At 42.6% G+C, this 25,823-nt stretch overlaps 2 protein-coding genes across 3 annotated transcripts in view; both read right to left on the bottom strand.

Annotated features, from left to right (window-relative positions):
• Nucleotides 1-4,042, bottom strand: part of NDC1 (NDC1 transmembrane nucleoporin) — a 55,194-nt gene extending 51,152 nt beyond the window's left edge. The window contains exons 1-2 of one of the 2 annotated variants that reach the window (XM_065912698.1): nt 3,777-4,042; nt 680-800 (exon numbers count right to left, since the gene is read on the bottom strand). In XM_065912698.1, the coding sequence (XP_065768770.1) occupies nt 680-800; nt 3,777-3,926 (271 nt within the window). In that variant the 5' untranslated portion in view covers nt 3,927-4,042. The remainder of the gene's footprint in view (nt 1-679; nt 801-3,776) is intronic. The other variant, XM_065912689.1, reaches the window with a different exon arrangement.
• A 13,407-nt stretch (nt 4,043-17,449) lies between these two features.
• YIPF1 (Yip1 domain family member 1) overlaps nt 17,450-25,823 on the bottom strand; it is a 34,655-nt gene continuing 26,281 nt past the window's right edge. The window contains exon 10 of the mRNA XM_065912669.1: nt 17,450-18,007. The gene's annotated coding sequence lies outside the window, so the exon portion shown is untranslated. The remainder of the gene's footprint in view (nt 18,008-25,823) is intronic.

Below are 25,823 nucleotides of genomic sequence, written 5' to 3'. Positions count from 1 at the left end.
CCCCGATATGCCATGAGGAGTGGCCAAAAAAAAGAATATACTTAAGGTATTTAGCATGGTGCCTAGCACATAGTAGGCAGTAATAATTGGTAGCTATTATTAACATAAAGTAGTTACACTTTAATGAATTTATTAATTTTATTGTCTCCAAGAATTTTGAGAAACATCAGCCTGCTACAATTTTTTCCTTCTCATCAATCTTTCAGTTTAACTCTATGTTCCTTAGTCTCCTCCTTTTCTCTCTTTTCATCTTTCTTATCAGCCACAACAAAGAAATGAAGTATTCTTAATTTTAGAAAAAAATTTTTAAAAGATATGTCATATTTTCTATCTATAATTTTTAAACATGTAAAAGTATTAGTTCACTTCCTTAAAAAGAAAGCTCACAAGTTCATTTCCTCAATAAAGCTGTCAAAGAGAAAAGACAAATAGAATTAAGTTTTTATTAATGTGGTCTCTAGTGATCTTTCTGTTTCTGTGAGCAGTCTCTGAAGGGTTTAGTGATCTTATTATACAGTGAAAATGCCTATGTTAGGCAGGGAATGGCTTAAGAACCTCAGAGTGAATTTTTTTTGCCACTCTCAATACAGACACTAAAATAAATTTAAAACGCAACGTGATTTTTATTTTGAGAAGTGGGTCCTGTAAATTTGTTATCCCCAAACTGAATATCACTTACCAGACAGCCACTGTATAGGATGAAATAAATCAATGCTGCTAAAGATTACAAATACTGTGGTACAGATGGGCAGCAGTAGCACTGACCAGACAATGCTTGTAACTATCCTCCAGCCCAACACCTGTAATTAAATAAACAAAACCCCTCAATCCTGAAGTCATTTAAACTATTCCAGTTATTTCAGTTATGCAAATCTTATCTTTCATACAGGATGTTAATCACTAATGTTTACACCCAGATTACAGTCCACGCAGCTGTCTATAAACTCCAATGGTCACTACTATTAACAATATTACATACCACTACAGAATTTTCTCCTATCACTGAACTCTTGCTGTTTTAGTCCAGAGTCAGATGTCACATTAAATATCACACTTTGGGGAGTGAAGAAGGTTTCATTTCGTTTACACCTGTATTTCACAGCAACTTACAGCTGTCTCCCTAGGTTTGACAGACATGTCAATATCTGAAAGTATATACCTATTACAGGAATCATGTATATACTGCAATTGTGTTTACAATTATTAGATATGGGCTCCTAACTGGGCACCTACTTCATCGTATTCATGTCTGAATTATCAGTGCCTACATCATAAGAGATGGGCTTCCCAGGTGGCACTAGCGGTAAAAGAACCCGCCTGCCGAATGCAGGAGACATAAGAGACACAGGTTCCACCACTGGATGGGGAAGATCCTCTAGAGAAGGGCATGGCGATCCACTCCAGTATTCTTGCCTGGAGGATCCCATGGACCGAGGAGTCAGGTGGGCTACAGTCCATAGGGTGGCAAAGAGTCGGACACGACTGAAGCGACTTAACACACATACACACCTCATAAGAGGCACAAGATTTACTGCTGAATACATAAATACAAGAAAAGACCTTGAGGGATTTTAAGCACAAAAGTGACAATCTTTATCTCTGGAAGACAACACCCGCGTATCTGTAAGGTGGCTACACTGAAGATGGATCAGAGGGGACAAGAGGCAGACGGCAGACAAACAGGAGGCAGCACACCCCAACTGCCCAAGCCAAAGGTTTCAGTCAGTGTCTGAAGGAAGGCAGTGGCAATAAGAAAGTTAAAAAAAGAAAAACTGCAGCCATCTTTCTGATGCACAACCTGCAGGACATCGATAGCCGATAATAAAGGTTGTAAAGAATAGACAAGATTTAGTATTAATAACTTGGGATACAAATAAAAGTCAAGAGCTGTGAATACCAGACCACCTGACCTGCCGCCTGAGACATCTGTATACAGGTCAAGAAGCAACAGTTAGAACTGGACATGGAACAAGAGACTGGTTCCAAATCGGGAAAGGAGTACGTCAAGGCTGTATATTGTCACCCTGCTTATTTAACTTATATGCAGAGTGAAGTCACACAGTCGTGTCCAACTCTTTGTGACCCCATGGACTGTAGCCTACCAGGCTCCTCTGTCCATGGGATTTTCCAAGCAAGAGTACTGGCGTGGGTTGCCATTTCCTTCTCCAGGGGATCTTCCCGACTCAGAGATCGAACCCAGGTCTCCCTTTGCAGGCAGACGCCTTACCGTCTGAGTCACCAGGGAAGCTTATATTCAGAGTACATCATGAGAAATGCTGAGCTGAATGAAGCAAGCACAAGATGGAATCAAGATTGCCAAGAAAAGTAACAATAACCTCAGATAGGCAGATGACACCACCCTTATGGCAGAAAGTGAAGAACTAAAAAACCTCTTGATGAAAGTGAAAGAGGAGAGTGAAAAAGCTGGCTTAAAACTCAACATTCAGAAAACTAAGATCATGGCCATCTGGTCCCGTCACTTCATGGCAAATAGATGGGGAAACAGTGGAAACAGTGACTGACTTTTATTTTGGGGGGCTCCAAAATCACTGCAGATGGTAACTGCAGCCATAAAATTAAAAGACGCTTGCTCCTTGGAAGAAAAGCTATGACCGACCTAGACAGCATATTAAAAAGCAGAGACATTACTTTGTCAACAAAGATCCATCTAATCAAGGCTATGGTTTTTCCAGTAGTCACGTATGGATGTGAGAGTTGAACTACAAAGAAAGCTCAGCACCAAAGAATCGATGCTTTTGAACTGTGGTGTTGGAGAAGACTCTTGAGAGTCCCTTGGACTGCAAGGAGATCCAACCAGTCCATCCTAAAGCAAATCAGTCCTGAGTAATCATTGGAAGGATTGATGCTGAAACTGAAACTCCAATACTCTGGCCACCTGATGCGAAGAACTGACTCATTGGAAAAGACCCTGATCCTGGGAAAGACTGAAGGCAGCAGAAGGGGACGACAGAGGATGAAATGGTTGGATGGCATCACGGACGCAATGGACACGAGCTTAAGTAAAGTCCGCGAGTAGGTGATGGACAGGAAGGCCTGGCGTGCTGCAGTCCCTGCGGTCGCAAACAGTCGGACTCGACTGAGCGACTGAACGGAACAAAGTAGATGGCAGTGCTGCCAGGGTATAAGCACTGTTCTAAAAGGGATCTTATTCCTGTTACTCTTTGTCCGCCACAGAAAGGATGCAGAACTGTTGACTAAACTTCCACAAGGAAGTACCTCCTCACCTCCGGCCCACAGTGTCCACACTCCTCTAATTTGACAAAATACCCGTCCTGTTTTACCCAGACCCCAAGTCCAGCAGTTGTCTTTCCGATTCCGGATACTGTTTCCCGCTTCTTATCCCAAGTAATCAACAAATTAAAGATGTCTGCACTTAGTAGGTACACCTCCTGGCATACAACTCTTTCCCATTCCCCGACTCAATTCCCAAGCAGGTCATCCTTCCCACCATGACCAGCTTCCATTCAGGACCCCTCTCTCACACAGTAACAAGTTTGCACTTAGGACGTCCCGCACAGACACACACCTTGTAACCAACTCTCCTTAGCACGCCCCTCGCTACTATAACTAGCTTCCACTCAATATGCCCCGCACAACCCCGAAACCACTCACTCCGGTCTCCCCCCACCCCACGCGCTCCCCACGCTACTCTACAGCCAGCCCCTCCCCCGCCCAGCGCGCACGCGCGACCGACGCCCCCAAACCAGCCCGACTCCCGCAGCTAACGAGCGCCTGCCACTGCGCGCAGCACTCACGCGCCACAAGATGTCCCGCGACCCTCCGGGGCAGGGCCGACTCGCAGCTGTGGCCATGGTGATGGCGGCCCCTACTCTGAGGGGTGCAGGATACAGCGAGCCCGCCCGCCACCGCAGTTCAAAGGGAGGAAGGCCCCCGGAGGGCCCCATTGGGGCTGCCTCAAACGCTGCCTGGGAGAAGCCCGGCCCAGGCCCCAACCCATCTCTTCGAGGTTTCGTCTGGACAGGCCCAACGGACCAGAACTGCCGCGCACACAAGTCCCCCAGAGGGGACTGGGACCCCAGGGCCCGCCCTCTGGAGTCCAAACGGTCTTTCCGAAGCAGGGTCCAGCGGGGCGCCAGAAACTGGGGGCGGCGCTGCATGCCGGGAATTGTAGTCTTCATGGACCTCTAGGAGAAAGGAGGAGCGTTGCATTCTGGGACTGGAAGTTCCAGAGTACAGCATGCTGGGAGTCGAAGTCTTGCCTGCCGTACCTTGTGGCATCCTGGGAATCGTAGTCATTTATAAATGACTTTATAAAGCGGCTACTAGTCGCAGTGTTGACTGGTTTAGAGTTCTCTGATTCCAAAAAACTGACAAAATGATTTGCCTTCGTTTCTTTCGATCTTACTTTATCTGCTGTCTGACAGTGAAATCAAAGGATGCTGTGGACCTCTCCACAAAGATACTATTTTTGCTGAAATGAAGAACTGTTTTTCCCTAGAGAAACCTTTGGTTTCCTAAGATCTGTTTTCTAGTTTCAGTTCTACCACTTGCTAAGAGAAATATTTTGACTCTCCCTGAGCCTCTATAAAATAAAGATAAAAATAAAGGTGGCATCAGATGATGTGACGACGTACTAAAATACTATACAAATATTGATTGTCCTTAATTTCCTGCCAGTGAGGAAAATGCTCTTCACCAACCTAAGTCAGTTCAGTCGCTCAGTCGTGTCCGACTCTTTGCGACCCCATGGACACAGGGAGGCACACCAGGCCTCCCTGTCCATCACCAACTCCTGGAGCTTACTTAAACTCATGTCCATAGCGTTGGTGATACCATCCAACCATTTCATCCTCTGTTGTCCCCTTCTCCTCCCACCTTCAATTTTTCCCAGCATCAGGGTCTTTTCCAGTGAGTCAGTTCTTGACATCAGGTGGCCAAAGTATTGGAGTTTCAGCTTCATCATCAGTCCTTCCAATGATTACTCAGGATTGATTTCCTTTAGGATGGACTGGTTGGATCTCTTTGCAGTCCAAGGGACTCTTAAGAGTCTTCTCCAACACCACAGTTCAAAAACATCGATTCTTCGGTGCTCAGCTTTCTTTATAGTTTAACTCTCACATCCATGCATGACTACTGGAAAAACCATAGCCTTGACTAGATAGACCTTTGTTGACAAAGTAATGTCTCTGCTTTTTAATATGCTGTCTAGGTTGGTCATAGCTTTCCTTCCAAGGAGTAAGTATCTTTTAATTTCATAGCTGCAATCACCATCTACAGTGATTTTGGAGCCCCAAAATAAAGTCAGTCGCTGTTTCCACTGTTTCCCCATCTATTTGCCATGAAGTGATGGGACTGGATGCCATGATTTTAGTTTTCTGAATGTTGAGTTTTAAGTCAACTTTTTACTCTCCTCTTTGACTTTCATCAAGAGGTTCTTTGTTCTTCTTCACTTTCTGCCATAAGGGTGGTGTCATCTGCCTATCTGAGGTTATTGATATTTTTCCTGGCAATCTTGATTCCAGTTTGTGCTTCTTCCAGCCCAGTGTTTCTCATGATGTACTCTGCATATAAGTTAAATAAGCAGGGTGACAATACACAGCCTTGACAGTATATTGGCTGTATATTGTCACCAACCTAAGTACCACTTAATGAATCCTTCTCTAATTTCATTAGGCCTCAGTGATATCCCTGGAGGCATACTGCTAATACCTGTTAACATCCAAATACATAGCACAGACAACATTCAGTATACTCTGGAAAGACTGTTTCAATGATTTATTGACTCTGAAGAAACTGATCATCTAGTGAGAGAAAGTGAAGTCACACAAATTGCTCTGCAATGTTTGCTAGAAGTGGCTTCTTGAGCTGCTTTAACAGTGCATCATATTCACTTCCAAAAATATGATAATATTAACTAAGTTTGAAGAATTGAAGGACAAGGGCTTCCCTGGTAGCTCAGCTGGTAAAGAATCTGCCTGCAATACAGGAGACCCTGGTATGATTCCTGGATTGGGAAGATCCCCTGGAGAAGGGATAGGCTACCTGCTCCAGTATTCCTGGGCTTCCCTGATGGTTCAAACAGTAAAGAATCCACCTGTAATGAGGGAGACCTGGATTCAATCTCTGGGTTGGGAAGAGTCCCCTGGAGGAGGGCATGGCAACCACTCCAGTATGCTTGCCTGGAGAATCCCATGGACAGGGAAGATCCTGGTGAGCTGCAGTCCATGGGGTTGCTAACAGACTGAGCTACTAAGTGCAGCACATTGCAGGGCAAACTGGAAATACAAAGGTAGATCAAGGGTCTTTCCTGGTGGGTCTAGTAGTTAAGAATCCGCCTGCCAATACAGGGGACACGAGTTCAGTCCCTGGTTCAGGAAGATCCTATATACCACTAGTCAACAAAGCCCATGCTCCACAACTACTGAACCCAGACTAGAGCCTGCATACTGCAACTACTGAAGTCCATGGCGCTTAGAGCCTGTGCTCTGCAACAAGCAATGCCACCACAGTGAGAAGCTCAAGCACCGCAAAAAAGAGTAGCCCCTCTCACTGCAACTAGAGAAAGCTCCTGTGCAGTAACAAAGACCCAGTGTAGCCAAAAATAAACTTTAAAGTAAAGTAAAAAATTTTAAGGTACATCATCTCTGTCATGAAGAAATCTTCTCTTTGGTGGTAGAGAAAGTTTAGAGAATCATTCTAAAAGAGTGCCCATAAACACACCTCAGATTACTTGCAATCAGATCACTTTGCTTAGTTCCTTCGGTAAGGACTAGTAGTTGTCTACACCAGTATATATTCTCCCCTTCTTTCTTAGTAGTGGAACCCTGCCACGCCCCATTTTTAATTGGGCATGTGGTCACATTTCTCAGACTCTCTTACAGCTAAGTTAAGGCAGGTGGCTCAGTTCAGGCCAGTAAAATAAAATCAAAGTATTGCATAGTAGCTTTCCTAAAACCCCTGCTTAAGAAAGAGCTAGTTCATGTTCTTTGCCCCTTGTCAGTCCCTTCCTCCATTCAGGTACATGGAACTTGGATGTATTGCCTGCCAGAGTGAACCACAGGAAGAAGGTCACATTCTAGACAAAATTAAATACTGAGCTAAAAGAAAACTTGGTTACTTGGAGCAATCATACTATTTGTGGGCTATCTGCCTTTACCTTCTGAAACTAAGGAGCTAGTAGCCTGTAGTTGTTGAAACTACCACAAGTGCCCACAACCATCTGCAGTTGCTTTCCAAGCCTTTGTTTCTTCATCAATAATAAAAAGGTGTTGCAAGATGCTGCATTAGATCAGGTTTTGTTTATAAATTGTCTGCCACACAGTAGAATTTCAATATATGATAAGTATGATTAGTAAGAAGATTACAGGCTTTGGAGTCAGATAAACATGGGTGTGAACACCTGCTCTGCCACTTAATAGCTGTTTCATCTTGGGAAAGTCACTTTATCTTTCTTGACTTTTGTAAAAAGATTTAAAAGCATCCCTATTGACGACTAAAGCATATCAGAAAGACACATACACTAAATAGATGAAACTATAACCTAATCTTCCAAAATGAAATAAAACTAAGAAAATCATATAAAATATGAAAGGATAGCACTAATTAGTACTAGAAAAACTCAGGATTATTACATAGAATGCCAGAAAGAAATAGAAACATAGCAACAATCACTGTAGAAATGGAGGTTGAAGTAGGAGGAACTCAAGAGCAAAGAAACAGGAGATTAATGCCATAACAAAGGATGGACTTTTTCAAACAAAAAGGATTTTTTTTTTTAAAAGAAACAAATAGAGTTGTTAAGCAAAGAAGATCTAACATATGAATAACTGGAGTTCTGAAGAATCTGGACTCTCATTTTTAACCTCAACTCACTACCAATAAGGTAAGGGATATGGAAATTAGTTTTTGCTAATATTTTTAGGTGAGCTATCATTTTCCTAGAGTTTTCATTTCAAAACCTTCACATCATATAGTCCTTGGCATCTTATTGCCTTTTAGTGGAAGGGGTTGGTGGTAGCAAATAACCCTTCTTTCTCCCCATCTGTAACCTTTTTAGTGTTAAATTCAACCCTTTGAAGAAAGAAGGCTGCTGACTCTTGATAAAATGTGATTAGCTGTTTCCAAAGACAAAATATAAGACATTTATTTTAAAAGACAGCCCTTTGGACATCCAGAGTCTCTTGTGCAACAGTATTTTGATGAGTCAAGCAAAAAATAAATTTGAAACACATGGATGATATTTCCTAAGGGGGCATGGAAAACACATATTCCCCAGGATAAACATAAGTCATTATTATTTTTCTTTTACCAAACTGAAGCCTTGAGGGAGAATTTGAAAGGTTCAGCAAGTTAAAAATGAGGTTCAAGCTCCTCCTCCTTCCTTTGATAACCCCTCTCTGGAGCCAAGCTGCTAGTCTTGATGGCTGTTTGCTGGGTTAGACTTCAAAGGAAAGAACAATGAAGGGAGAGGCAGATCCTTGAGGGAAAATCCACACAATGCAAGCAAAGTATGTAATCCAGGCTTCGGAGACAACTTTTCTTCCTTTTAAACTGGCCTGAGTTGTTTGCAAAGTCTGATTTAAACTTCTACCAGTGACACAGAGAGAGTAAAATGGAATTTGTGGGTGAAGGAAGGTGAGGCTCCTTGGTGCCTCATCTCTAAGTATATGAGGAAAGTGAAAGTCGCGCAGTTGTGTCCGACTCTTTGCCACCTCATGGACTATACAGTCCATGGAATTCTCCGGGCCAGAATACTGGAGTGGGTAGCCTTTCCCTTCTCCAGGGAATTTTCCCAACCCAGGGATCAAACTCAGGTCTCCCGCATTGCAGGCAGAATCTTTACCAGCTGAACTGGTAAAAGAATACTTCAGAATACTGAAGTGGGTAGCCTATCCCTTCTCCAGTGGATCTTCCCAACCCAGAAATTGAACTGGGGTCTCCTGCATTGCAGGCAGATTCTTCACCAACTGAGCTACCAGGGAAGCCCTATGAGGCAAGACAGGATCAAAAGCAGGATAAGTTCCTGGTAAGCAGTAGGTAAAAGCTTTAGAGTCAGACAAACACATATTTGAATCTTAGCACCTTGGTAATAGGTTAGTGTGAGCAAATCACTCAAACTCTTAGTGCACAGGTGTCCTCAACTATGAAAAGGAGGATAATAGTGTAGTGTACACTGTCCTTTCTTTCACTCTATCTACCTAGCTAAATGGAGCCCACATTACCTACCTTCAGATAATGTGATAGTCATTAATACTATTCACCAAGCATCTCAGGTCTCTTGTTTTCTAGGCATGTAGTAAGATTATACTTTGTGACCTTCTTTAAAGTTAGGTGTGACCATGTGATACTTCTGGCCAATGAATTATGAGAAGTGGCATGTGTCATTTGTAAGTGGAAGATTTAATTGCCACTGTGAGACCTTCCAGAGCTCTTTTTCCTCTGGCACAGTGACCAACCCTACATGAGAAGTGCTCATTCCAACAACCCAGGGGCCTGAGTGACTACAATGAACAGTTGCCCTGCCAATCTGTGATGAACTTGTAACATGAGCAAGAAATAAAACTTCTTTGTTTCAAACTGCTGAAATTTTGGACCTTATTTTTTTTAATTAATTTATTTATATTTGGCTGGGTCTTCCTTCCCATGAGAGGGCTTTCTCTAGTTGAGGAGAGCTGGGGCTACTCTTCGTTGTGGTCCTCGGGCTTCTCATTGCTGTGGTTTCTCTTTTTGTGGAGCACAGGCTGTAGAACATGGGCGCAGTAGTTGTGACACATAGGCTTAACTGCCCCGAGGCATGTGGAATCTTCCCTGACCAGGGATTGAACCCATGTCCCCTGCATTGGTGGATTCTTAACCATTGGACCATCAGGGAAGTCTGAATTGCTTTATTATTGTAGATAATCTAACCTATCCCAAATCATACAAATAGTGAACCAATAAATGCAATTACCTAATGAGTACAGGTTGAGTGTAGACCAGGCACTGTGCTGGGTCCCAAGCATATAAATCAGAGTGAAGTTGCTACTGTCAGAGTTACTTAAGCTGGACATGGAATGCCATGTCTTCCATGAAGCCTTCGCTATTGAATCTCTCCTTCTAAAAATTCCTGTAATTCCAGCATTCAGTGAATATATGTGGCCTTGAGTAGCACAGAAGAGAAACAGCAAGCTTTAGAGCCAGACAATCCTCCTTTCAAGTCCCGGCTTTGTCCCTCCCTTGCTGAGAAGGCTACAGATCTTGCTCTGGTTGAACAAATATGATTGATACCTACTGAATACTGCAAATCATACTATATAAATTTAATTCTCACACTTGCCCTTCAAGATCAGTTTTACATATATGTATACACACACACAGTGTGGTCCCAGGCACTTAAGTCTACATACATATATATAGACTCTTTCTGAGGCAGCCAAGCAGAGAGGAAAGTGAAGCAAGGATTCACACCCACATCTCTGAAATTTCAACTCTGTTATATAAATAGTTTTTCACTCTGTGGTTTGTTTATGTGCTTGCTCACTCTTTTCTTTGGTTTGAATATTTACAAAGGTTTGTACTTTTGTTCTAACCATTTCCTGTTACATTTTTAATCCCCTTTATAGGGGTTGGTAATTATTATTGATTTTTTCCTCTTATGAGCAATATTATCTAGTAACTTCTTCCTTCACTTCTTCTCCAGCATCTGGTTGGAAGCAATATTTTGGTTAATAACTATAAGGCAATCAGCAAGCTTTGTCTGCCTCTCACATATGTTCTCCCCCTTGTCTATTTTGTTAGTTTTACTGTATATTAAAGACACATAAGCATTAAAAACTATATTCTCTCCCTTATAACCATCACTTATCATTAGTTATACAAGTAAATACATATTTAGTGCTCACCACCTGTTATGTCAATGTCTCACTAGTCTGGTTGTCTGAAGTATGTTCTCTAGAAGATGCCTCAGAAAGGTCAAGAGAATCGTCCCTGTGTTCTTCTATGCTGATAATGTTTTATCTTTGGCCTTCATACCTGAAAGTCAATTTGGCTGAATGTAAAACCCTTAGGTCACCCCCTTCCTTTCTTCAGGTATCTTAGACATATTGTTACTCCATAGTCTCCTGACATAAAGCGCTGTTGTCAAGTCTGATCACAACCTGATTTTCTTTCCCTTATAAGTGAACTTGTCTTTTAGCCTGGATGCCCCAGGTATTTTTTCTTTAAAAAAAAATCCACTAATTTTACTATGTCTCAGCGTTGATCTGGGTTGATTTCCCCATGCACAAGGCATGCCCTTACAAAGTCTTGAGTCTTTTTGCTTTTAGGGAAGTGTTTTTTATATAGCTTTTTAAAAATGTATTTTTTCTCCTCCATTGCCCCATTATTCTTTTCCCTACATGGACATGTATACTACAAATTTAAATAGTAAGTCTGCCTATCTTCTTTGTAATTTTCTCTTGAATTCTCAGTTCAGTTCAGTCGCTCAGTCGTGTCCGACTCTGCAACCTTTGTGACTTTTTGCGACTCTGAATTCTCAGATTTCTCTTATTCATTCTGCAATTTAAATTTTTTTCTTCTTTTCACTTTTTACTCCTTTAAGGCATTATCTGTTGTGCAATGTTAGTCTATGTTAGTCTTATATTCCTTCTAGCTCAGTCTTCACTTGTGAAATGAGTTTTCCCTTTTATTTCCAATTCTTTCCTGAGTTTGAATACCTAATTTTTGCTTTCTATTTCTGACTTGTGCTTGTCTTTCATATCTTGTACCATTTCCTTAATTTACCTTTGCTCATTTTGCAATTACAATTTTTATCTGGTTTTGTGGGCATGTCTTTCTGAAATGCTTTCATTTCATTAAGGATGTTTTTCTGCTCTGTGTTCTCGTTTTTCTTATAACTTCATTATGAGGTTTGACTGCAGTCTCTCTGTTGTTCCTTTTTTATATGAAATTCATTTTCCTGCATATTTCCTCCTCCTGCAGGGAGGAGTGAGTTAGGATAGCTTTGCTAAATTCAAGTCTCTACAGCTTCCTTGTCTGTTTCCATTAAGTGTTCAAATGAATGGCTTTATACTTTCCAAGATCTTCTGGCCCTGTTCCCCTCCCCTACTCATTTGGCCTTCCCTTTCCTTTGTCCCGAGTATCCCTGGCCTACCCTATTTGTAGTCTGTTCCCTGCAGTTTCTAGTCTGGTATCCTGGAAAGACACTTTGGCTGGTTGTGAGGGTTCACAGCACCTGGGCTGCTCCAGCTTCCCCAGTCCTTACTTTGGACCCCTTCTACTCATCAGCTGCAAACTGCGTTGTATAACCCCTCTCCCCCAGTTCCAGCTGCTGTTATTCTATTGGTCCTTTGTACTTTCCAGGGAGTACCTGTTGACTATTTTGGGGTTCTCTTATTTTCAGATTTCTCAGACACTCTTGGTTCCCTCTCCTTCTCTCCACAAAAATGCTGATATCATGCAAGTCTTTGAACCATCAGCAGTTTCCACCTACACAAATTTTGGGGTTTGTGGTGTTATCTTGTTTCCCAGGTTTGTTACAAATGTCTGTAAGTTTTTGGTTTTGCTATCCCAGTTGCTCTATTTTTTGTTTGTTTTGCTTCGTTTTTAATGAGGGAATTCAGGGAGATAAAATACCACTGCCGTCTTCTCAGAATTCTTTTCTCTCAATTCTTTACACAATGCCAACCAGTGAAATCAAACAGACAATGGGCAAACCACCATCCATGATCTTTTCTAAAAGTAGAAGATTCTGAGATGTAATAGTTATTGATCTAAAACTCATTCTGGTTTCACTTAGGGTGGCAGTGTGCCCAGCTAAGAAGCACTTCCCAGCCTCCCTTGCAGCTAGGAATGACCATGTAATCCAGTTCTGACCAATAAGATACAAGCATAAGATAGCAGTGGGGCTTTGGAGAAAGCTCACCAAAAGTCAGGTCAACTCAACTGGCCAACCAACCCCTTTTTCCCTTTTCCTTCTTTTCACCTGTCAAAAACTGAGCTGAGCTGCTAAGAGCTGAGCTGCCAAGCATCTGTGCAAAGTAGTAAAAATGAAACTAACGGTCAATGATTGAATCATTTACTGTGACAGTATAAGCAAGAGACGAAACAGGAGAAAGTGCTGGTTTATGTTCCATTTTTCTCCCTGGCACAGTGCCTGGCAAGAGTCAGATGGATTAGTACAGATAATCAGGATTGTCTCACTGCTGAAGGATCCCTAAACAAAAGGCTCCTGCCTTTTTGCATACGGGGAGGCAGGGAGAAGGGAGCAGAGAATGGCTGAGAGTGGAAAAGTACTACACACTTCGAGTGGAGGAAATATTTCAAGGCCACATACTCGCCCCCTTCCCTCCCCCCACCACCTCACAGCTAGTAAGTTGGTCTCTACAGAGGCACCTAACAGAGGCCATGGCTAGGTCCCCCTTCCCCCATAAGAAACCTGGGCTAAGGCTGGGTTGATGGTAGGATGAGGCCAGAGCCCTCGACTGCAGATCCCCTCAGAGCATGCAGTGCACAGGCTCTGTACCTTCCCATGAAGCTGTGGGTAAAGCTTTGAATTAATAATTGCCTATGGCTGGGTCTGAAATATGACACATAGGTTTTAGGCTTAGAGCTGGACTCCTCACTTCCTCCACTTTGCTGGAAAAGGAAGCAGGCGTATTGGGATCAGATGATGACAAATTCATGCTAAAGCCTGCTGAAAAAAAGAAAGAAGATAGAAGGCAGAGTCCCCTGATGGCCTCATGGAGCAGCCATGTTAACCTGAGACTATCTCCAAACTTCTATTTACATGAGAAAAATAAAACTGCTGATTTGTTTAAGTCAATGTTTTTCTGGGTTCTTTTACAGCTGAATGCAGTTATTAAGGGCTACATGGGGGTCCCAAAGGCAGTGGCTTCCTAAAGGGTGATGCTGGTTGGTTCAAGAAGTTTTCACTGGTACTTGGTAGGTGAGAAAGAATAAACAATGTAGTCAGTTTTTCATAAAGGAAATTTATTCAAGTTTTTAGTACTGGATTATGCCCTTCCAGATACTTTGATATTATAATGTTCTCTCTTTCATGAGATGATGGTGCTAATTTATGATGCTGATTATGTCTAAAATCCTTACTTAAAAATTAAATTCTGACCACTGTATAATGAAATCTCTAAACATATTTCTGGAAAAATGTATTTTAAGTCATATCATACTTAAAAATACTTAGTAGTAACTAATTTGCCTGTCAAAATTGGATATTAATATGTGCCTGGGAAAAAACTCACTGTTTTTCTTTACTTGAACACTTACCATATTTCTGTGACCAGATGTGTGGGTTTTCTACATTAAACAATTTTGATATTAACTGCCTGGAGTTAATGCAGACCTACAGGTTAAGGGTCTTAATGCTAATTGTAAGCAGTGGGTCCCCAGGTTACCCACTGTCGTGGCATTCTGAGGGCAGATTGGAGAAGAATTTCCAGACACAGAGCATTTCAGAAGAGAGTGAGTTTATTAAGAAAAAATAGCAGAGATGATGTGGGCACTGAAAGCACAGAGGGCCAACCTCCTGAGACCAGACACTGTTAGAACACCAGGCTGGCTCAAGGGAGAGCCAACGCTTTTTGTGGGTTAGTAGCCAATTTTTATAGCCTCAAGACAAAGAAAATTCCTGCTGGAACGTTGGCATTAGGTGATTGGTTAGGGTGCTATAGAGTGAGTACTAGGCTGGGCATTTTTGCATAATATGGAGCTTCCCAGGTGGCACAATGGTAAAGAATCCACTTGCAAATGCAGGAGACATGAGACTCAGGTTTGATCCCTGGGTCGGGAAGATTCCCTGGAGCAGGAAATGGCAACCCACTCCAGTATTCTTGCCTGGAAAATTCCAAGGACAGAGAAGGCTGGTGGGCTACAGTCCATGGGCTTGCAGAGTTGGACATGACAGAGTGACTATGTCATGTCACTCTAGGTCACATTAGGTCAGGAAACTTGCTGGTGATGATCAGGGGACTTTTGGCAACAGTTATGAAGGAGCTCAGTCAATCTCAGAGGTGACCTTGGTTCTGGGCTCCCCTTCTCAGTCCTTGATGCAAGGCCTCGCACCTGTGGCCTTGGGATAGGCCTCTACACCCATGACTTCTGCCTGACTCCGCTTACAAATTCGAGGTTCCCACGATCCCCTCCTTGGGTTTGATAATTTGCTCACAGAACCCAGGAAAACAGTTAACTTACTATTGTTGGCTAATTACAAAGGACATTTTAAAGGATGCAAATGAATAGCCAGACAAAGAGACACATAGGGTGAGGTCTAGAAGGGTCCCAGGTGCAGGAGCTTGTGTCCACCTGGATTTGCGGGCATACCACCCTCGCAGCACATGGATGTATTCACCAAATCAGAAACTCTCCACACCCAGTTCTTTGGGTATTTTTATGGAGGCTCCATCACATAGACATGACTGATTAGTAACTCTGTTTCTTGTCCCTCTCCTCTCTATGGAGAATGGGGCTTAGGGATGAAAGCTCCAGGCTTCTGATTATGGCTTGCTTTCTCATGACCAGCCCCATCCAGGGGCCCCCAAGTCCCCTAATTAGAACCAAAAATGCTCTACTACCCAGGAAATTCCAAGAGATTTAGAAAGGAGTTCTGTCAGATACTTCTATAGCTCAAGAAACAAGGGTCTCAGGGGCTCTGTGTCAGGAACTGGTGCCAAAGACCAAATACTAGGACAGAAGATTCTCCTAGCACCCCTATTCACAAAGACTTTAGGGGCCTTTGTTAGGAACTGGGACAGAAACCGACATATATAATATATATAAATATTATTTTACAATATGCTTCTGGTCTTCAATAAGAGAAAAATGCTGTCACTTTTGGTAAGAGAGAGGAAGGAGAGGTGACAGACGGCTTGTACAGGGGAATTCACAGGATCCACATGTGTAAGAAGCACTGCCTTGGGCAGCAGAAGCTAAGTATTCAAGAAAGAGTGAGCCAGGCCACCAGTTCAGAGGGTGACTGGAGAGTATGAAGGCCAAGTTCTTTGAAGAGTACTTGAAGACAAAAGAAATATTTACCTAGAGAAAACTCAGGGGGCACAGAACGGCAGGTTTCAAACATCTGAAGTTATCAAAGGGAAAGAAGCTTAGACTTGATTTGAGAGCCCAGGGTTAGCGCTCGGACCAACCAGTGAAAACCGAAGAGGCCCTTCTCACAGCATGAGCGGTTCAGGAGGAATAGCTGCCTTGGTGAGGCTGAGGCTGGTGACCCCTGAGCAGGGACCACTGGACTGTCAGATCCACAGGATCAGGGACCTTGTCTGTTTTGTTCACTGCCCCAGTACCTAGAAAGGTGATCAGCACAGAGTAGGTGCATAATATATGTATCTTTGTTGAATAAGGTAATGGGGGTGACATTCAGCATTTGATTTGCCAAGGTGACCTTAATCAGCTAAATGGTAGCCTGAATTTGTGCACAGCTTCCTTTATCTCTGTGTTGTTGTTTAGTTGCTAAATCCAACTCTTAGCTACTCCATGGACTGCAGCACGTCAGGCTTCCCTGTCCTTCACGATCTCCCAGAGTTTGCCCAAACTCAAGCCCATTAAGTCAGTGATGCCATCCAACCATCCTCATCCTCTGTCACCCCCTTTTCCTCCTGCCTTCAATCTTTCCCAGCATCAGGGTCTTTTCCAGTGAGTTGGCTCTTCACATCAGGTAGCCAAAGTATAGGAGCCTCAGCTTCAGTATCTGTCCTTCCAATGAATATTCAGAATTGATTTCCTTTAGGATTGACTGATTTGATCTCCTTGCAATCCAAGGAGATTACCTGCATTATCAGCCTTTTAACTCTAAATGCGTCTTTGCAGCTGTCTCGAAGACACATAACACAATACACAAATACACAGGGAACTCTGGTGCTAAAGAGGACAACAGAAACAGAGGGCAATCAGCAATCCTGACCTGGCAGAAACTCAAGTGTGGATGGTACACATTTTAAACACAAAGTATAAAAAAGTGTCTTTGAGGTGTCACTGGTTTCTCCCTTTCATGAACTCTAGCCAGGAAGTAATGCCAACTGGAAGAGGCACTCAAAGGGCTCTAAAAGGATTTTCCAAAATGTGTAAGTCAAAATAGGTAATAGGTAAAGTTTTCTTTTCTTTTTTAATATTTAGTTACTTGGCTGCACCAAGTCTTAGTTGCAGCACATGAGATCTTCATTTGCAGCATGTGCACCCTTAGTTGAGGCAGGTGGGATCTAGTTCCTTGACCAGATATCAAACCTGGGCCCCCTGCACCGACAGCACAGAATCCTAGCCACTGGACCACTAGGAAAGTCCTGGTAAGCATGTTCTTCAAACGCACTGTTCACTACTTAGAGGAGGAAAAATTCTGATGTTCATTCTAACCGCAACACCCCAAAAGTTTGCACATGAAATCAAGACTCCCAGCAGCCTGCCGCAGGCTGACAGTAATACATCAAAGAAGAACCTGAGGTCAAAGTCATGAAGTACAGACACAGACATTATTATTATTATTTGCATTTTGTATTTATTTTGCAACCATTAGATTCAGTTGCCCACAGTCAGGTCACCAAAGACAAATTTTCAGGCTCACTATGAATCCAAAGCAAAGTTCACACTGTTTGGCCACTTGAGGATGGCAAGGGGAGCAGAGGCACACCTGTGTAATCTGTACACAACCCAGAAACAAGCACCCAGTTAGGATGGAACCATCTCAGGGGTTAAGGGCGTGCCTAATGCGAAGCGCGCCGCGTGACTGTGCCAAGCAAATGCCAGGCACCAAAGTAGCTCCCATCCCCTTGCGTTTCTCCCCAATCAGCGCACAGTCACAATGACAACCCACAGCACAACGAAGAGCTGAACGACGCGGGTCTCCACTAGACCACGTTTAACTCCTGTTTGTTAAATAGGTGATGATGAGGCTTCAGTGTGGCACCACCCACATGCTGGGCATTGGGGCCATTCCATCCGTCTTCCTGATGGCTTTGGTTGTTCTGCTTTCCTGCAGCGGATGCCATGTCCAAAAGAGCCACACTCCAAAACCCATCGAAGAGAACTGAAGAGCAAAAAGAGTCATTCTCAAGACAAAGATTCCCCCACACAGGAAGGATTCAGAGAGATAACTTCAACACCAGAGCAGTCTGCAGCCACCAGCTCACCAAACCTAGAGCTTTGAGTCCTGATTTACAGGCTACGGGGAAGACTTACTGCTAGATCGGAGATGACATTTTAAAGTTTTTCTCCATTTCTACTTGAGCTTGGTCTCTGGTATTGCCACGCAGACTAAGTCAAGTAGAACCAAGAAAGTTTTTCTCCATTTCTTTGGAAACCCAGTGACTTCCTCTGACACAGATCCCAAAGCTACCTTCACCCAGTCTCCTCAAACTCTTCTTTGTGACTGCTCTGTTTGGTGCTAGAGGAGCAAAGATATAAGAAAATATGGAAGGGACTTTCCTGGTGGTCCAGTGGTTAAGACTCCATGCTTCCATCGCAGGGCGCACAAGTTTGATCCCTGGTCATGGAACTAAGGCCCCACATGCTGCACACACAGTCAAAATGAAAATAAAAAGAAATATGGAGGGATAGAAAAAGATTCAGGAGCTGAGAGATGACTGCGTTTATGTAAACACAAGCTGGAATCAAGATTGCTGGGAGAAATATCAATAACCTCAGATATGCAGATGATACTACCCTTATGGCAGAAAGTGAAGAAGAACTGAAGAGCCTCTTGATGAAAGTGAAAGAGGAGAGTGAAAAAGTTGGCTTAACACTCAACAAAGAGAAAACTAAGATCATGGCATCCAGTCCCTTCACTTTATGGCAAATAGATGGGGAAACAATGGAAATAGTGACAGACTTTATTTTCTTGGGCTCCAAAAATCACTGCAGATGGTGACTGCAGACATGAAATTAAAAGATGCTTGCTCCTTAGAAGAAAAGCTATGACCAACCTAGACAGCATATTAAAAAGCAGAGACATTACTTTGCCAACAAAGGTCCATCTAGTTAAAGCTATGGTTTTTCCAGTAATCATGTACAGATGTGAAAGCTGGACAATAAAAAAAGGTTGAGTGCCAAAGAATTGATGCCTTCAAACTGTGGTGCTGGAGAAGACTCTTGCAAGTCCCTTGGATAGCAAGGAGATCAAACCAGTCAATCCTAAAGGAAATGAACCCTGAATATTCATTGGAAAGACTGATGCTGAAGCTGAAGCTTCGATACTTTGGCCACCTGATGTGAAGAGCTGACTCATTTGAAAAGACCCTGATGCTGGCAAAGATGGAAGGCAGGGTGAGAAGGAGTCAACAGAGGACGAGATGGTTGAATGGCATCACCAACTCAATGGACATGAGTTTGAGCAAGCTCCAGGAGATGGTGAAGGACAAGGAAGCCTGGTGTGCTGCAGTCCATGTTGTCACAAAGAGTCAGACACGACTAAGCAACTATGCAACACAACAAGCATAAGGCTATACAGGGGACAATGGCAGGATATGAGGCAGGATAAGTAGATTAGGGATAGATTGTGGCAATACAGGGAGTTTGGGTTTTCTTCTTTAGATGACAGGAGGCCAAAAAAAAATTAGTTTTTAAGTATAAGAGTGACGCAGTGAAAGGCTTAGTCTGATTTATAAATTTTAAAGACCCTCATAGCTACATAACACCCACTGGTGGCTCAGCAGGTAAAGAATCTGCCTGCAATGCGGGAGACCTGGGTTCAATCCCCGGGTCGGGAAGATCCCCTGGAGAAGGGAATGGCAACCCACTCCAGTATTCTTACCTGGAGAATTCAATGGCTACAGTCCATGGGATCACAGAGTGTTGGACATGACTGAACTACATATAGGATAAATCAGAAGGAGGAAAAGAAATGAGACAGAGAAACCCATCAAGTTATTACCGTAGTCTAGATGTGAGATGATCAGGTCCTTAACGCTGGATACGGTACTAATAGGGCAGATTTGAGAAATATTTCCAAGGTAGCATAGACAAGTCCTGCTGACAGGTAAGATGTAGATAATAAGAGGAAGGAGTCTACATTGATGCTGAGGTTTCTAGCTTGAGTGGCTAGGTAGATTTCTTTTATTTTTCAGCCATGCTTTGTGGCTTACGGAATCTTAGTTCCTCGACTAGGGATTGAACCTGGGCCCTCAGCAGTGAAAGTCCTAACCCCTGGACCACCAGGAAATTCCTCCATAGATTTCTTAATTTATCCAACAAATACTGATGGAGGACTCATGTGCCAGGCACTGGATACAATGATAATAAGGCAAACATGGTTCTAACTCTGAAGAAACTTATAGTCCAGCAGGGGAAACGACGGGATAAGCAAATATATAAAACATAATTTATGCAAGGTACAATGAAAAGAGAAGTCGCTCAGTAGTGTCTGACTCTTTGCGACCCTATGGACTGTAGCCTACTAGGCTCCTCTGTCCATGGGATTTTCCAGGCAAGAGTACTGGAGTGGGTTGCCATTTTCTTCTCCAGGGGATCTTCTGACCCAGGGATCGAACCCAGGTCTCCCGAATTGCAGGCAGACGCTTTACTGTCTGAGTTACCAGGGAAGACAGGTACAATGAAAGGGCACGATAAAGCATCAAACCTAGTCTGGAGTCAGGAGTGGAAGTTAGTGCCATTCACTAAGACAGGAAAATGTAAGAAGATCTAGTTGTTGGGCAGATGAGTTTAATTTTGAACATGTTGAATCTGTGGCATCTGTTGGTACACTTGGTTGAGGATTTGCAAGAAATGGGAACTTGGAAAGAGAGGTAGAGATATGGTCAAACCCAGGAAAGATGAAGGAATGTGGGAGAGAGGGGTTCCTAATGCATGGCCTTCCTCCTAAAAGAATGAGCCAGGCCTCCCTGAGGACCTCATCAGGGGAAATGTCACAATCGGGGTCAGCATTTAAACACACAACAAAGGTGATGCTGAGGCAGGGAAGATCTGCCTAAATCTACCTGCTCTAGAAAAGAGAAAAGTCGCCAACCAAATAGCTGTGAAAAGTGCTTAGAGAAGGGAGGATGGCATAATGTGATGGAAGGACAGAACCTAAAGTCCTGATTGGCCTTCTGGTAAACGTCGGCATTGGGTTCTGAAATGCCAAGTAAAGGTAAGGACAAGCCAGCCCACAGGGAAGTCATGAAAAATTCTATTTTTCTTATCTTTCTAGCTGTCTGTTCCAAATTAATGTCAAGACGGGAAAACGACATGAAGACAGAAAATTCCCTCCTCCCACTGCTAACTGTTACTAGGTGGCCTGTGGGGCAGAGGCTGGAATTCTTGGCACTTAGGCTGAGGACAGCAAGTAGGATACCTTTTGGGCCAGATGTGGTCCATAACGTCACCATCAGCCAGGGCTCCTTGGCCACTTTCAGGCCTAAGACTTGACTCCTGGTCACTTCTGGCTCCCCACTGTGGTAGGCCCTCGTGGCATGCCCTGCTCCCCTCCTGGCCCCATCCTTGCACCCAAGCTGGACAATGTCAGACAACTGCCTCATCTGAGGTATTCCAGTCAGAAGTTCCCCAAATCATGATTCTCTCTTTAACTTAGCAAGGCCTGCTAGTCTGTGTGATGCCATATAAAGTTGGACTGCGAAAAAAAAAAAAAAGAAAAGAAAAAAAAAAAAAGTTGGACTGTGGGAGACTTTCCTGGTGGTCCAGTGGCTAAGATTCCCTGCTCTCAACTCAGAGGGTGGGCCTGGGGATTCAATCCCTGGTCAGGGAATTAGATCCTACATGCCACAACAAAGATCAAAGAGCCTGTGTGCTGCAACTAAGACTCGGAGCAGCCAAACAAATTTTTTAAAAAAGAAGAAGTTGGGCTGTAAAATCTGGGAAGGTAAGGACCTATCTCCATAATTCACTAGGGGCCCAGTCCTCAATGAAGAACAAGAGTTTCTAAGAAACTTGGCAAATGATCCAAGTTTTGAATGCCATGTTCAGTTCTGTTCAGTTCAGTTCAGTCATTCAGTCGTGTCTGACTCTTTGGGACCCCATGAATCACAGCACACCAGGCCTCTCTGTCCATCACCAGCTCCCGGACTTTACTCAAACTCATGCCCATCGAGTTGGTGATGTCATCCAGCCATCTCATCCTCTGTCGTCCCCTTCTCCTCCTGCCCCCAATCCCTCCCAGCATCAGGGTCTTTTCCAATGAGTCAACTTTTCGAATGAGGTGGCCAAAGTATTGGAGTTTCAGCTTCAGCATCAGTCCTTCCAATGAACACCCAGGACTGATCTCCCCTATGTATATAGTCCTCCCTTGTTCAAAATCAAGCTTTCCCCAAATGCCTGCTGAGTGCTGTGGCTATCATGCTAAATAAATCTCTGACCTCAAGGAACTCTCAGTCTATGAAATCACAGGTAATAAGAAAATGGTCATAAAAGAGAAACATACCAAGAGCTCTACCACACCCCAGAGAAATAAGTAAGTAATATTATCTGGAGAAGTAAAGCAAAACTTCATCAAGGACAGAATATCTGAAGTAGGTCCTAAAGAATAAATAGGAAGTTTCCAAGCGGACAAGGGAGGAAAAAGCATACTCTAGAACTTTAAAAAAACTTCAAAGATTTTAATTGTTTAATCTTTTTTGTGCCACGCTGCATAGTTTGTGGGATCCTAGTTCCCCAACCAGGGATTGGACCTGGGCCCCAGCAGTGAAAACACTGAGTCCTAACCACTGGATTGCCAGGGAATTCCCTTCAAAGAGTTTAAAGTAACATTTCCAGTAATTAAAGGTAGTTTGGAACATTTATTGCTAGATCATTATAAGTGCACAGTGGATAAAACAGGTAAGTACTTATGTGGTGGGTTTCCCAAGTGGTGCAGTGGTGAAGAATCCACCTGCCAATGCAGGAGATGCAGGAGACTTGGGTTCATTTCCTGGGTCAGGAGATCCCCTGGAGGAAGAACTGGCAACCTACTCTAGTATCCTTGCCTGGAGAATCCCACAGACAGAAGAGCTTGGTGGACTGCAGTCCACAGAGCATCTGAGCACGCACTTATGTGGCAGTCCAATTCCATCACCAATGGTATCAGTGAGAAGTGAAATCCTCAATACAGGAGAAAGGAGATATGAATATATAATGAAAGCAATTTAGTAAGAACTCTGTAGTACTAAACAGGAATTGGAAGGATCAATATGAACTCACAATGTCTGTTCTATCAAGCAAACGACAATCATACACATTGAAAAGGCCTGAAAACAATGACCAAGCCAATTGCAATGAGCAACACTAGCATCCAGATTGTGACCTGAAAATACTATTTCCCCACTGAATGGAACCAGGAGTCCTTAGAGAAATGGCTCAGTCTGGATCTGGAATAGGAAAAGTTCAAAATGAGCCGAGAACATTTGGTTATAACAGACAGCAAAGGCAGTTAACAGAGACTTCTAGAGTTGTGCCAACAAGACCCAGGGGCCAACTGGTGTTCAAATTTAGGACAATCTGAGCGTCAATAAGCACAATATTTGCAATGGCCTGAAACTAATTGGTCACTGCTGCAGAGTCCTAGTGACAATTTTGAAAGCAGGTCAAAAAGAAAAAATCATTTATCTTTCTTTTCTTATACATAAACTGTATCAATGGACACCCAAACAGATGAAAGGAAATTTTTATTAAAGAAATATTCTAGTTAATAAAGGAAGAAAGATAGAATTGAAATATCACTGTTTTAAAGCCCCTACTGAATTAATGAATCTAAGCATAGCTTATTAATGTCTCCTAATATCAAAAGAGAGATAATTAGACATTATGAGTTTATGGATGGAAGAATTTTACAGCACACATCAGGTAGTCTTGCCAAAAAAAAAACATATCTGAATCTGATCAAACCTTTACATACAACCATCAACTCACAGAAAACAGAGGACGGAGTTATATGTTAAATAATACCATGGAAAAACAATCAGCAAAATCCACGATAAGTGGCTTTCAACAAATAAATGGCAAAAGAAAAGAGAAAGAGAAAGATGGAATAAAACTCTATAATTTAAAAGGCAATTAATTAAAATTAATTAAATTAAATTAAATGGCAATATTTTTAAAGGCAATTATCCTCCAATTAAAAAAAAAGGCATTTAAGGTGCCTTCCCGGGTGGTCTAGTGGCTAAGACTCTGCATTTCCAATGCAGGGGGGTTGGGTTTGATCCCTGGTCAGGGAACCAGATCCCATATGCTGCAAAAAAGATCAAAGACCCTGCATGCTGCAATGAAGACCCAGTGCAGTCAAATAAATAAATAAATAATTTTTAAAATAAATAAAAGGCATTTAAGAGATACACTACCCAGTTGCAATATGAAATTCAAACACTGAATGTATTTGATATTAAAGAATTATGATCTTTAAAATGTGATTATGGTACTATAGCTAGGTTTTGAAGAGTGTGTGTGTGTGTGTGTATATATATATATATATGTATATATATATATATAATTTTTTTTTAAGATTGTTTTAGCCTTTTATGTTTATTTTTGGCCACACTACATGGCTTGTGGGATCTTAGTTCCCTGGCCAGGGATCAAATCCAGGTTCATGGCAGTGAAAGTGCAGAATCCTAACCACTGGACCGCCAGGGAAAGAGTATCTTTTATAGATACAGAATATAAATGTTTATGTATGAAAGAACAGGATGTTCTAGATTTGCTTCCAAATAATACAGGGGAAAGAGGTGGAGAATATATGGGTATATGGATGAGACAAGACTGGCTGTGAGTTGACAACTGTTGAAAGTAAAAGAGGGGAGGGGTACTTAGGGATTCATTATACAATTCAGTCTATGAGACTGAAAGAGGAGAGTGAAAATGCCAGCTTAAAACTCAACTTTAAAAAAAACCAAGATCATGGCATCCAGTTCCATCACTTCATAGCAAGTAAAAGGGGAGAAAGTGGAAACAGTGACAGATTTTATTTTCTTGGGTTCCAAAATCACTGTAGACAGTGACTGCAGCCATGAAATTAAAAGACACTTGCTCCTTGGAAGGAAAGCTATGACAAACCTAGACAGCATATTAAAAAGCAGAGATACCACTATGCCAACAAAGGTCCGTATAGTCAAAGCTATGGTTCTTCCATTAGTCATGTATGAATGTGAGAGTTGGTCTATAAAGAAGGCTTAGGGCTGAAGAACTGATGCTTTTGAATTGCAGTGCTAGAGAAGACTCCTGGGAGTCCTTTGGGCTGCAAGGAGATCAAACCAGTCAATCTTAAAGAAAATCAGCCCTGAGTATTCACTGGAAGGACTGATGCTGAAGCTGAAGTTTCAGTACTTGGGCCACTTGATATGAAGAGCCAACTCACTGGAAAAGACCCTGATGCTGGGAAAGATTGAAGGCAAAAGAAGAAAGGGATGGGAGAGGATAAGATGGTTAGATAGCATCACCAACTCAATGGACATGAATCTGAGCAAACTCTGGGAGATAGTGGAGGACAGAGAAGCCTGGAGTGCTACAGTCCATGGGGTCACAAAGAGTTGGACACAACTTGGTGACTGAACAACAACAACACATTTTCCACTAAATAAATCAAATAAAAGAATAAAAGTTATTGTGTTGACCCACTTGCCATTGCAGGTTCTTCCAATTTTCCTCAAAGAAAGGGAACAAAGAAGAAAACTAAGAAAGAAATAGCCTAGGAGTTGAAAATGGGTTCTCTAGGAAGGGACACTGCAGACATGGTGTGGAAAAGAATAAGGGGCTGTAAAAAATAGTGTTAGCTATGCTGTGAAATCATGCAGTTTGGATGCTGTGTTAAAGGGGATTATACCACTGAGTTAAAGCTGATTTCAGAATAAAAGAGCAGATGTGTATAAACCTAGTAAAAACATTTGAAGCTTTGGCTTATGAAATGAACTCTTGATGTGAGTGAG

This window comes from Muntiacus reevesi, chromosome 1, assembly GCF_963930625.1.
Source record: "Muntiacus reevesi chromosome 1, mMunRee1.1, whole genome shotgun sequence".
Classification (NCBI taxonomy): Eukaryota; Metazoa; Chordata; class Mammalia; order Artiodactyla; family Cervidae; genus Muntiacus; species Muntiacus reevesi.
The sequence above is the reverse complement of the archived record's forward strand: the minus strand, read 5'-3'. Positions and strand labels throughout refer to the sequence as shown.